Below are 12,687 nucleotides of genomic sequence, written 5' to 3' on the forward strand. Positions count from 1 at the left end.
GCTCCCACAACCTTTTGGGTGCCGAGAGCTCCTTTGTGCCAGAAATCCCAAAAAAAAGAGTTAACTTTATGTTTACCTTAGACCCAGCAGTCCCTGGAGACCCTGATTTGGGGTTGTCCTCTCTTATCCATCACACTGAATTCCCAGGACTTGGCTCAAAGGAAAAAGGATATGAATAAATCCTTTAATGTAAAAAAAAAAAAAAAAAAAAAAAAAAAAAAAAAAAAAAAAAAAAAAGTGGCAAAGTGCTCAACCTTGGTATTTAACTTCAATTTCTCACTGAACTTGTCTGGAAGTGAAGCCAGGATGGACCTGAAGTGGATATACACCAAAATACAGACTGGTGGTGCTGGTTACTTCTACTCAATAGTTTGTGCCAAGTAATTCTCAACAAACATTTAGGGTTTTTCTTCTCTTAGAAGCCAGGAGTGATTATTTCCATCTTCCCATACCTCCCCCTTGGGATGCTGACTATCAGGGCACTTAAGGGAAGTCTGCAGATTCATGTGATACTAGTTTCTTAGTTAAATAAATAACTGCAGATACATCAATTAAGTGGATTTTTTCTATCCTGATTGTTCACAAGTTGGTGTCATTTGACTCTCACTGCAGTCATTAAGTGAAAAATTGAAAAACTGGGCTCTACTCCTGGTTTGTAGTTCAGCCTGGACTTCCACAAAGGCGGTTTCAGGACAGGGACCTCAGAAAAGGAAACGATGAAGCAGAAGTGCAGAGAAGAAAGGAGGGAGAAAGGAGAAGAGTTTGTTCTTTCCATTAATATTAAACTGTCCATTTCCCAGCTGCAGGCTCATGAAAAGGAGACTTCTTGGTTATTACCCAGTAATTCAAACCTTACAAACCCACCTCAGAACACACAAAGACAAGGTAAAAAAAGGATTTTTTTTATTGCAGCTTCGTGAAATCTGATCCCCAGCAGAGCTCAGAGAATTTGCTAAGCTTTTGAACACACATGCAGACCGGTATAAATTTCTTTTTTTTTTTATTTCTTCCTTACCAGATGAACAATATATGTGAACAATATCACGTGTGTTTGTGTGTGTTGAGAGAAACAAAACATACATAAGCATAAACTAATGAATAATGCTGTGATTTCCTTTCTTACTTTTAGCACCGCTCTGGGCCAGCTGTTAAACAATCAGTCAGACCTGGTACCACTTTGATTTGGCATGTGCCAGTGCTTTCTATCATCACCACCTCCTCCTCGGGACACAGGCCCAAAACAGTGAAATTTTCTCGGCTTTCAATATATTCTTAGCCGAACACAAAAGCCTCAAATGGTTCATGAAAAGCAGGAGAAGCTCAAGTCTTGGTGTGGAGCACCAGCGGAGGCGCACTCGGTTACGAGAGTCCAGTGGAACATTTTGTGCTTGCTGAAAAGCAGAGCAAGCCCACAGACAATTGTTTTGCTTTCTGTGATTCCTGAGATCCAGAGAGGTTAGCCCCCTGGAATATTAAGCCCACGAAACAGGCGGGAATGATCCCCATCTCCTGTGGTTTACACACCTCGACGAGGGCAGGAAAGCTGCAAGAAGGGGTTGGAGGTGCTGATGGAGCGTGGCTGACGCGGTGCAGCACAGGGATGGCTCTTAATTCACCAGTATGTGCTCAGTAAATATGTGGAGAGGGAGAGAGAGAGAGAACCATTTTCTTCATCCTCTGCGTCAGGCACGAACTTCCAGTGCAAAGACCGACCCAGGGAAGAGAGCGGCGCGCGCGTTTGTTTTATAAAAGGTTTGCCAAAGCTGTCACAGCGTGATAGCTCTGGCCATTTATTTTCCCAGATCTTCACTTTGAGCGCCACTGCTTGCTCTGGAGCCTCTTCTTTTATGAGCAGACTGTAATAAATGCAAAAGTCTTGAGCCTTCTGAAGAGGTTACTTGCCCTAGCCATGGTTAAGTCCAGGCTAAAGGGGAAGACTTTCTGCTGTCATGCTCGTGAGACCCGAGTCCTGCCAGGCCCACAGCCCACTGCAGGCAACCCCGTCAGTGCAGCTTCACAAAATTGCATTTTGGCTAATCCTAAGCCCAAAAGAAACAAATGTGTTAAATAAATAAGCCTGTTGGAAGTCGACAGCAGCCTGCACATGTCAAACCAACTCGGGAATTATCAGCAGCTCCATACTGGGATCAACCTTTTCCTGCAGCATATTGCTGAGGGTACTGACCCTGAAAATAAAAGCAATTTTGATGCTGCTAATGTGATTTCTGCCTGGGTTTTTTTTTTTTTGGTTGTTTTTTTTTTGTTTGTTTGTTTGTTTGTGGTTTTTGGTTTTTTTTTTTTTGCTTTTTTGGGTTTTTTTTTTTGGTTTTTTTTGGTTTTTTTTTTGGTTTTTTTTTGTTTGTTTGTTGTTTTTTTTTTGTTGGTTTTTTTTGTTTTTTTGTTTTTTTTGTTTTTTTTTTTTGGCTTTCGGGTTTTTTTAAGCGTGGCACTAACTGCTTAAAGTGGCAGCTAAGGCACCTCAGCAGCAAAGTCCTTTGCCACAGATCCCAGCACCCACATCATGCACAGAGAGATCTGCCCATGTGGAGCCTCATGCAGGATCAGGGCCCCATTTAGCCTCACGTCCACCTGTATCCCCGGCTTTCATGCAGTTCCTCTTCTGTTTATTTGTCACACACAGCACAAGGAGCCACATTCCTGACGTGACACACTAACTGAGACAGCAATGGTGACTTTCAGCTATCCTTCAAATGATTAATAACCAAGGCAATGTACTTTTTCCTCATACTATTCCCTCCCTCCCCCCCAGACTGGGTTGTCTGGTAAAATGTAATTTCCATCAAATGGCTTAAAACAACAAGCTAACAAATGAAATCAGGGAGATCTCACATACTAAGGGTGCTTATATGTATATGTAGACATAATTTTAACCCAATTATCAAATACATTTCACCAAGAAAAGTATCAATTCCCATTCTAGAAGTCAAAATATGCAACCGGGGAGAAGAGCAAGAACTGGATTTGAACTTTTCTTCATGAGAGGCAGCATGAGCTCAACCCTTAGCCAGCACCAAAGGCACACACACGAGTGTCTGTGAGAGAGAGAGAGAGGCTGTGACAGCCCCTCCAGTGGAAACAGCACCAGGGAGGGCTGAAACCACATAAAACACCAGGAAAAGAAGCAATGGAGGAAACCAGTACACTCAAACTTGTTTGTTTGGTTTTTTTTTCCATTGCAAGGTTAGACCGTGTGGCACTGGGTGCCCCGTACAGATAATTTCCCCGTTCTGAACTGCACACGTGCCCAGCCCGTGAGCAGCCACAGCGAGAGCAATAAACCCGTGGAAGGTCTGGTTCTTAGCAAGTTTTGCTTCCCAGCTGGTGGCATTTGTGCTGTCTCTGGCCCCTTCATGGATGAGCTGTGTGACAGGAGGCTGCAAAGTCATCCTGGCTCCTTCTGCAGAGACTGGGGGGGGGAACTGTGGCTCCCGCTGGAAGCAGAAAGTGCAAGGGGTTGTTGGGTTATTGAGAAGCCTTTCTTTGAGATCCAGAATCACAGAGTATCTCAAGCTGGAAGGGACCCACAAGGATTATTCTTCCCCACCCCTGAGCTGTAATTACTTTTTTTTTTTTTTTTTTCCCCCTCCCTGGTGGAAAAGAGGGGCAAATAAAGATTTTGTTTTGACCTACACATTCCTGATCTCTCCATTCTCCAGTAACGATTTGGGACCCGTTCAATCACCTGAGCAGCCCCCTGCTCATCTGTATGGCACAAGAATGAAAGTCTCATAGTTAGACACTCCACAGGAAGATTAAACATTCTACAGAAGGACGAAGGATTCCTCAGAAAAGGCTTCAAAGCTGCCTCGGTCACGTATCTGTGGAAAAAGACCAAACAAAAGCGTCTCTCTCCCACGATATCTTGCCCCAAAAAAAAAATCTTCCCAGCTACACAGCAAAAAGTACAGATAACTGGAATTAAAATAAGGGAGTAGCATTTACTGACTTAATTTCCTGAATAGGCCTTTGTTAAGGGCTGTGTGAGGCCTGCCACTTGGACTAATCAATGATTTTTGAGGATCAACAGAATGGGCAGAAATATAAAGTAATTGTAGATATTACTGTATCAATAAAACTGTGATCCTGTAATGTGACATTGTTTAAGTCAGCCACACAAGCAATGTTTCACTGCAGACATCCTTAGCATTAATCCATACTGTAACTAGCTGCAGCAAGAGAGAGGAAAAAAAAAGAAAAAACCCACCCAGTTGGGAGCTATCCTATATCTCAGACAGGGTGATATAACATAACATATGTTTTAAAATGATAAAGACTTCCAAGAATAAGGCGCAGTTTCCAGAATAATATTCATAACACGCCCAAACAAAAAGCAAAATCCTGTAATAATTGAATAATTGCAGCTTTCTGTATCCAAGAAAAAGTTAAAGGGGGGAAAAACAAAAATCCAGCCCAAACCAGCCCTTTTCCGTGGCTTAGCTGGTCAACACTCTTATACACAAAGCCCAGTGCTCTTCCCTAAAACCGAAGAATTAATCAGCATTATGTAAGAGATTTTTATAACGCTCTAAAAATACATTGTGAATTCCTTTCCAGTGTCGGACTGAGAAGCTGTAGAGCACTGCCATCCCCTCATCCCCTCCTGTAACAAAGGCTGGATCTTCCTTTCTGACACTGGGAACTCGGATTTTGCCTCAGCGCCCGCGCCTCAAATCTCATTAATTACAGCGCTGGCCTCGTGAGATCCAACTGCTGCCGCCGAGAGCAGCGCTTGTGCTCGGGAGCGACTTTGGAGCAAGGGCAGGGGTACAGGGCAGCTGTGCGCGCCCCACCGCCCCGAGGGAAGAATCCCTGTCGCAGCGACCTCGGCAGCACCGCTCGGGTGGGTTTCCGTGGTCGTTCAGCTGCCTAAACTGAGCCAGCTTCCGTGGGGTGAGGTTTTGTCGGCGTGGAGCATCACAGCGCGTTCTTTCCGCACCCGCCAAAAATAAGGGTTAGCGCCATCCCTGCGCTTCCCACTGAAGGGTCTCCAAGCAGAGTCACGAAGCCATCACCTGAATGTTAATGGTAGCTCGGGAGGCAGACCTGAGAAGAGAATTTTTAACATTTGACGCTTCACATCCGCCGGGGCCCGTCCTGCTCCTGACCCCAGGGCCCATCCCCTCACCTCCCGAAGTTCATCCCGCTCTGCCCCAAAATCACAATTCGGTCCGCGAGCACGCAACCCACTGGCGGCCCTTCAGGCCAAAGCAGACCTCAGGGACGCAAACAAATCGCATGGGAAACGGGAACAAAGCGTTTTTTTCAGCGGAGAAAGTCCCGTCCTGGGATGCACATCCAAAGGACGTTACAGCCATCGCGTCTTTGGGAGGCGCCTCAACATCGTCCTTTTCAAGAAGAAAAATTCTCCCCTCGCAGGGCTGAACGCAGCCGCCTTCCCGGAATGTCCCCCCACCCTCAAACCGCAAACAGATCAACCCGAACCATTGAGGCAAACAAAACGAGAGCTTCTGGAGGATTGTCCCGCCCGGGAAGGATTTCGCCACCGTTATCAGTTCCGTGTGAAAGCCCTGCTGATAGCACGGCTGACGGGTGGCCGAGGGGAGCCTCGGCGAGGAGTTACTCATCCCGCCCGAGGGGTGATCCCGCCCTTTCCCCGAGGGCGAGCAAACACTGGGATCAAAGTTCTGCTCCGGGTGATCTCTACCCAAGTTCCCGCTACCCCTGTGGCTTGACCAAGGATGTCCGCGCTCGCTCCTTTCCTCTCCTTCTTTCAAATCTGGCCCAAAGCCTTCCTTTGTTCTCTGCCCTGGCTCCCTGTCTCTCTGCCCGTCTCTGTGCCGTGTCCTGCCGGCCGTGCTTGCCCCGAGTGCCACCTCAGCTGCGAGGCACGACGCTTGTGACAATTCCTCTGCCCCAATGCGGGCTAAACGCCTCCCTCTGGCTCACCCTGCGGTAACTTCTGGGGCTCTCCCCCTAGTCTTCCCCCCTAAATTCGCTCGGCACTGTGCTTTTACTTCGCGCTTCGCCGTTTTCGCATCCTTCGCTTCCTCGCCCTTCATTTCCTCTGCCGGCTTCTCCTTCCCTTCCACTCGCTCCTTCCTCCCTCTTTTTCTCCTTTCCCACTTTCTCCTCACACCGTAACCCGCTTCCTCTGGTTTCCTGGGTGTAACTCGGGAGCAGGAGCCTCGGTCCCAACCGGGGTGAATGATGTCAGCCTAATTTACTTCTTTCCCTAGATCCACTCCAACCACACTCTCACGCCGTCAATAAAAAAATATTTTTTTTTTTTTTTTAAAAATCACGCCATGGGGGTGAAAGCCCAGGACAACCAACTTTGGCACAAAAATGGCTTTTGCTGCCGTGTGTTTCACGTCTGATGAATTGTTGGGGTGGGTTCCGAGAGCACGCACATCCCACGCCGGGCAGGGAACTGCCACCAGCACCTCGGATTCTCCAGCCTCTCGCACTCCTTCCTGTCGTCCCTGCTACTCCCTCGCTAATTTGTTCCAGCCGCTCATTAATACTCTCCTAATCCCCCCCCCCGCCTCCCTCCCCAGTTTCACCTCACCAACCATTCCCTCCGCTCCGGCAGCTCAGCATCCAGAGGATGTTTTTTTCCCCTTGCAGCTCCAACAATGATAAACAGATGCTGGTGGTCTACGTCTGGCACAACTTCCCCCGCTCGGAATTTTGGTCGGGTTTCTCGTGGCCCTGGTTGTTCCTGACATTTGCCTGCCAACAACACGACGGGGAGGTAGATGTTGGGTGCGTTTGACCAAAAAAAAAAAAAAAAAAAGAAAAAAAAAAAAAAAAAAAAAAAGGCTTGGCGTTGCACACACTTGAAACGTCGAAATACTAAAAGAAAGCCCCCCCCCCCCCCCCACGGGTCACACACGGGAGTGGGTTTACAAGGTTAGCCGCAGTTTAAACATAAGCAGGCATCAATATCTGCAAAATTTGGGACTGTGGTTGAGGAGGAAGAGCGGAAAAAATTCCAGAGCTTCGGGTACTTAAGAGAAATCAAGTAACAAATGGCCCTAGTGGCTGCTCTCTCTCTCTCTTTCCCGTCTCTGCGGAGCACGCAATTATTGCCATGCAACTTTAAAAAAAAAAAAAAAAAAATCAAAGCATTTCCTTGAATTTTTCTTTAGACCGTGGGTGTTTTTTTTTATTTTAATTTTTATTTTATTTTTTAAATTATTTCTAAGCTACTCTAAGACACGCTGCTTCGGCTCAGGAAACGCTTCCTCCCCGGGCTCCGGGCTCTCACTCTCCCCCCATCGCTGGGGTGTCACTTCCCCATAGGGCGAGGGGCGTGAAGAGACCCTCGGGGGCGCTTTTTTTTTTTTTTTTTTCCTTGGGGGGGGGGTGTGTGTGTGTGTGCGCGCGGGACTCGCGGGGTGGGGTGGTGGGGGGGGGAAGAACCCGGCGCCACCCATCCTCCTCCTCCTCCTCCTCCTCCTCCTCCTCCTCCGCCGCTCGCCGGAGCCGCGGCGGCCGCCTAGTCCGGTCCGCAGTTTGCGTCTCTCCGGCGCGCTCCCCGCTCGGCGGCGCGGCGGCGGGGGGCGCGGCGGGCGCCGGGAACAGCCGGTTGTTTAAAATCCTTCTCGAACCGTTTCTAATTCCCCCTCGCGCGGGGAGGGCGGGCGGGCGGGGGGTGGGGGGGGGGAGGAAAGGGGGGCGGGGCCGCGCCCGGCCGGATGCGCGCCCCGTCCATCACGGCGCGGGGGGCGGGCCCGGCCAATGGCGGGCGCGTGTGGCGCCCGTCACCGTGGCGACGGGGCCGGTCCCGGGGAGGCGGTGATGGGTTGACAGGTGCGTGACAGTCGGGGAGCTTCTCCGCAGGCATGTACGGCAAAGGCAAGAGCAACAGCAGCGTCCCGTCCGACAGCCAGGCCCGCGAGAAGTGAGTGCATCACCCCCCCCCCCCCCCCTCTCCCCTCACACTCCGCTCTCCCCTCACAAACCCGCCCCCCCCCCCCCTCCGCCCGCCAGCCGGCGGCCCCCCTCACAAACTTTGCGGCGCTGCGGGGTTGGGGGGGAGGCAGCGGCCGCTCTCGGCGGTGTCCGAGCTCGGGGAGGCTGGCGGTGGTGTGTCTCCAACCCCCGCTTCTCCGCCAAGCCCGGCTCGCCCGGGACGCTGCCCCGCCGTGCCCGGCCCCGCAAGGTGCCGGGACCCGTCCGGTAACAAAGAGCCCGGGCAGGGGCGGGAGGGTGGTGGTTGGGGGGGGGGTGGGGGTTTGGCCGGGGGCCGCGTCCCAACTCTCGCCGCCCGGCAACTTTTTGCCGCGGCGCCCCCCCTCCCCGCATTGTGTTCGCTCTCGGGGGGCTCCGCGCCCGCCCCCGCCGCACAAAGGGGAGCGGGCACCGCGCCCCCCCCTGCCCGGGCTGCCGCTGCCTGCCCAAACTCATGCTGGGTTTTGTTGTTTTGGTTTTTTTGGTGTTTTTTTTTTTTTTTTTTTTTTTAATTTTTATTTCTAATTGCGCATAACGCGCCCGGGCGAGCCGCGCTCCGGCGTTCTCCTGCCCGGCGGGGAGGGCTGGGGGTGCCGGCAGAGCTGGGAAAACGGGGGGGAAAACCCTTTTTTTTTTTTGTTTTTTTTGGCGGGGGGGGGAATGGACGGTGTCTCAAGTTGTCCTGTAGCGGCTGCGACTTGGCGTGACCGAGGCCGGTTTGGCACGGTGGGGGTGGAGGGGGAGGAAAAGCCCGAGCGAGGAGGAGGAGGAGGAGGAGGAAGAAGAAGAAGAGGAGGAGGAGGAGGAGGGGGACGAAGTGTAGCGGAGGTGGGAAGGTCGGGGTAAGGCTGCTGAGGGTGTCCGGAGGCGGAGACCTCCGTCCAGAGAGACCAGGTTCGCACCTCTCCGTTCCAAAAATCGCATCGCTCCAGAGCACCGGGGTTCAGCACCGGGATCTGCGCTCCGGGCACGGCCGAGGAGTTTCCCTTCAGGCAGCTTGTCTTGAACCTTCACCTAAAAGTTTTTTTTTGTTTCTGTTTTTTTTTTTTTTTTTTTAAGGTCTTTTTTTTTTTTTTTTTTTTCTGTGCGTGTGTGTGAGTTTAGGAATTCTGGGTTTGATGGTTTTATTTGGTTTCTTGCCTCTTTCTTTCTTTTTTTTTTTTGGGGGGGGGGGTTAGTTCTCTTCATGCGTTTTTATTTTTGGTTTTGTTTGGTTTTGTTTCTTTCTTTTAAGACTTCCTAATTCCAGAGGCTGGCATGCACGGTTCCTGCAACAGCAGCAGGCCAGGCATCTCTGTTTCTACAGGAGAAGGGGAATTTAAGGCGTTTGACAATTTCACACCTAACTTTGCCACGGGAAAGTGGAGGGAGACAGAGGCAGCACTGACGGGAAGCGTTAATTGCTGAGATGGAGCGGGAGACACAACTTGCTCTCTGAAATCTGATCAACTAGTGGCACTTCTTAGTTCCAGCGGAGGGATAATTTTAAAAATAATTGCTTAACCGGCTCGTGGAAGCACTGTTTATTTTGTCTTAGCAGAATTAGGGAATTAAACCATTTCCTCGTGGTACATGGCTGCTGGTGTTTGTCAATACACTCGGTAAATCACTGAAGGGCACAGTGGGATCTCACAGTGGGACTGAAAACAAATCCATAGGGCTGCTGTGCATCGGATCAGATGAAGATCACGTTGTTTTAATTCCGCCTTGCAAAAGCTACCCAGAGCAAGCCACACACACAAGTGCTCTGGTCGTGGGGCTGAAACTTTAAACAGTTTTCAATCGTACTCTTCCATTGCAGCTGATTTTTCTCCGGGGCTCTTGGTGCTGTAAAGCACATAATATTTCGTTTGGTGTGAAAATGCTTAATAATTTTCAGGGCAAGCCTGCCAAACTGACTTACTGTGGAGTAGCAACTGCCCTGCTAAGTAAAGTTGTGAGGACCTGCTAGATGGTGCTGTTCGATTTAAATACACGTTGTATCCCACTCGGAGCTAACAGCTGGAAATGTGGGCTCCTCACGTGTAGATTATTTTATGCGAAACACTGAAACGGTTTGTTTTTAGATCGTGGAGCTGACAGGTCAGAAACTTCATGGTTGTGTCCCCTTACAAATTAACTCAGCTGGGAGCTAGAAACATCCTCTTTCTGCCCCTCTCCTCCTTCCTCCATTGGGGGAAAAAAAAAAGGTAAAAAAGCTTTGAGACTTGCTTTATGATGTGGAATACCATTATGTACAGTCTACATCCCAGATTTTTTTGGTATTTCATCTGTTAAAATTTCTTCTTTCTGATCAGATCACGTCCTTGCCATTTTCATGTGCTTTCTTTCTGGCTTCCAAAAAACCGTGATTGCATTTCTTTTCCCCTCTTAGGGCATTTTTTTACAGCCATGAAATGCCTGTCCCAAGGTAATGCACGAGTTTTCGGTCCGCTCAAAAAGAAGTGGCTGTCCAATTAAATATCACTACAAAAATACAGCTCTGACTTCTGCATGAGATTGTGTTAATTTGGAAACCACAGAGGAAAAATACATATGTTTGACTGATACAATAAGTACTTATTTAATCAAGAAGAGTGGGATTATAATTATGTTTAGTATCAAAGTTTTTAGAACAGAATATTCAGCTGAACACTGGCGTGTCTCCTCAAGATTTTAAGTGCCTAAAATATGTAGCCAGTAACCAATCTCCAAAACACACTTGTAATAATTGAAGAAATAAATTTTTTTTTAAAAATTACACTCCCTCAGTTTTTAATGGCCTGACTATGTGGACCGTGTCTGTTCCCCATGAGGATGTGTGCCAGTGAGAGGACCAGGGTGTGAAAAGCTTATTTACCAAGTGTGGGAAGGATGTGTGTTGTTCAGCTGCTGTTTGTGGTATTTGTTGTGATATATTTTACAGAACAGCCCAGTGCCAAGTGTGTCTTGTAGCACGGTGTCTTGCTGTGTGCTGCATTCACTATTTGTGTCCTTTGAGGTTATGTAATTACTATAAAAACGAACAAGTTTTGCCAGCCATTTGTAATAGCCCTTGGCAAATTTTCAGTTCCAAGATGGCATTTGTTCTATGGTCCCTCTCTTTGTCCCTTCTGCTTGACCTCTGGGGTAAACTGCCTGTGTTATTTAGTTTCACAACACATGGGAAGTGTGGGTAGACGAATATGGGGGCAACAGTACCCAATTCTGTGCCAGAGAGGCGCAGCACAGCTGGGTAAAACACTGAAGGTGAGGGCACACAATACCTGTGAGGCGTGAAGACGGTGAAGGGACAAAAATCACAAGAGCCTTTGTGCCCCTTCCTCTCACTGTGAAACAGCTCTGCCTTAATTCTGGGCTGTGTCCATCCCAGTTGCTCAAGGATGGAAAAATTGTGTTAAACATCACCGCACCGCTGCGTGGGCACCGCCTCAGACCCCACTACATTGTCAAAGGAAAAAAGACAAAAAAGTATCCACACATCCTCTATTGTTACCTCTTCACAGCAACTGTGATCAATCTTTTTTCATTTTTTCACCCCCCTTATTCCTTAAAATAGGACTATTTCAGATTAGGAGCTTGGACCTGCCAGCACTTCACAGAATGGTGAAACTCTCTAAACTTTTAATATTTGAGGAAAAAAAAAAGGACCAGACCACACAAGTTCCATTTGCAAATGTATCTATCTGTTCATATAGAAATAATACTTCAAGGTAAAAATATATATGTAGAAAAGCAGTTCTAACAAACATATAAGGAAAACTAAATTCTGGTGGGAATATATGTTTTGAGTTCAGTTTTCTTCATATTCGAGTGGTCTTCCAAACTAGTCCTCTTCCCAAGAAGCCCTTAACCTTCTTGGGGCTTGGCAGACGCCCAGACTTTGGTTAAAATCTAACTGGATGACTGGAGACTGCAACTTAATTTCTTATAAAAGGATGCTTTATCAAAATATTGCTTCTCTTCAGGTCTATTTTGAAAGGTTGGCTGTTTGTGCATACAGTTCCTTTGTATGAGTGGAGTTCCTTGGGTGTCTTCTTTCATGCATTTTTTTTCCCCTCAGACTTAGAAAAGACTGCATTGCATGGGTTTACATAGTTCAGTCACCTTTTCGACTGCAATATTTGTAAGCTACGTAAAAATAAGATTCAGATAAAAATTAACTGGCTTCAGTGATGAATTTGCTACTCACCCCTGGGAAGTGGCCAGCTACTTTTTTAAGTTTTTGGTGGTAAAAGATGCATTAATTCTCACTCCCCCCGCCCCTTTCTGAAGACAAATCTGGTAGTTTAATCCTGCCTGTTTTATAAAGTTTGGGTTTGACATGCATCCATCAGGTCTAACTTGTAAAAGTTGCAGTTGTGCTGCTCAGGGAGTCTGTGAACATCAGGCATTTTAGAATAATATACATTTTAATAACTGTGTAGAAGGGAGGGCTCTGGAAATAGTAGCTATTTATCAGTATTTATTATTGGCCATGTGCTTCAGGTGCTCATTTACTCTGCACAGGTGTCTTGGGAGCACATGAAAATGTTTCAGGTAATGTTACCATTATGGCATTCAGATAAAACAGGTACACAGAAGAAAATCATTCCAGTTAAATTACAGGCATATGATACTGTCACAAGTAATAAAGCAGCCAAGATTTCGGTAACTTTGCCAAACTTACACTGTTTGGGTTGAAATATTACAATGCAATATTTAAGCCTTGTGCCGATTCATTTAACTTTTGTTGTGTGTAAAAGTTCAGTCGAAATGCAGCCCGTTTTG

At 47.9% G+C, this 12,687-nt stretch overlaps 1 protein-coding gene and 1 long non-coding RNA gene across 4 annotated transcripts in view; both read left to right on the plus strand.

Moving 5' to 3' along the window:
- Positions 1–7,670: 7,670 nt before the first annotated feature.
- The window catches only part of SSBP2 (single stranded DNA binding protein 2), a 127,565-nt gene continuing 122,548 nt past the window's right edge, over positions 7,671–12,687 (plus strand). The window contains exon 1 of one of the 2 annotated variants that reach the window (XM_053969039.1): positions 7,671–7,888. In XM_053969039.1, the coding sequence (XP_053825014.1) occupies positions 7,830–7,888 (59 nt within the window). In that variant the 5' untranslated portion in view covers positions 7,671–7,829. The remainder of the gene's footprint in view (positions 7,889–12,687) is intronic. The other variant, XM_053969038.1, reaches the window with a different exon arrangement.
- LOC128802539 (uncharacterized) lies at positions 8,080–9,509 on the plus strand. 2 transcript variants are annotated; one of them, XR_008435480.1, is made up of 2 exons: positions 8,080–8,166; positions 9,173–9,509. It is a non-coding gene; the product is annotated as an uncharacterized LOC128802539 (long non-coding RNA). The 2 variants fall into 2 exon arrangements; XR_008435481.1 differs by lacking the exon at positions 8,080–8,166 and adding an exon at positions 8,690–8,968.

This window comes from Vidua chalybeata, chromosome Z (assembly GCF_026979565.1).
Source record: "Vidua chalybeata isolate OUT-0048 chromosome Z, bVidCha1 merged haplotype, whole genome shotgun sequence".
NCBI classification, from domain to species: domain Eukaryota; kingdom Metazoa; phylum Chordata; class Aves; order Passeriformes; family Viduidae; genus Vidua; species Vidua chalybeata.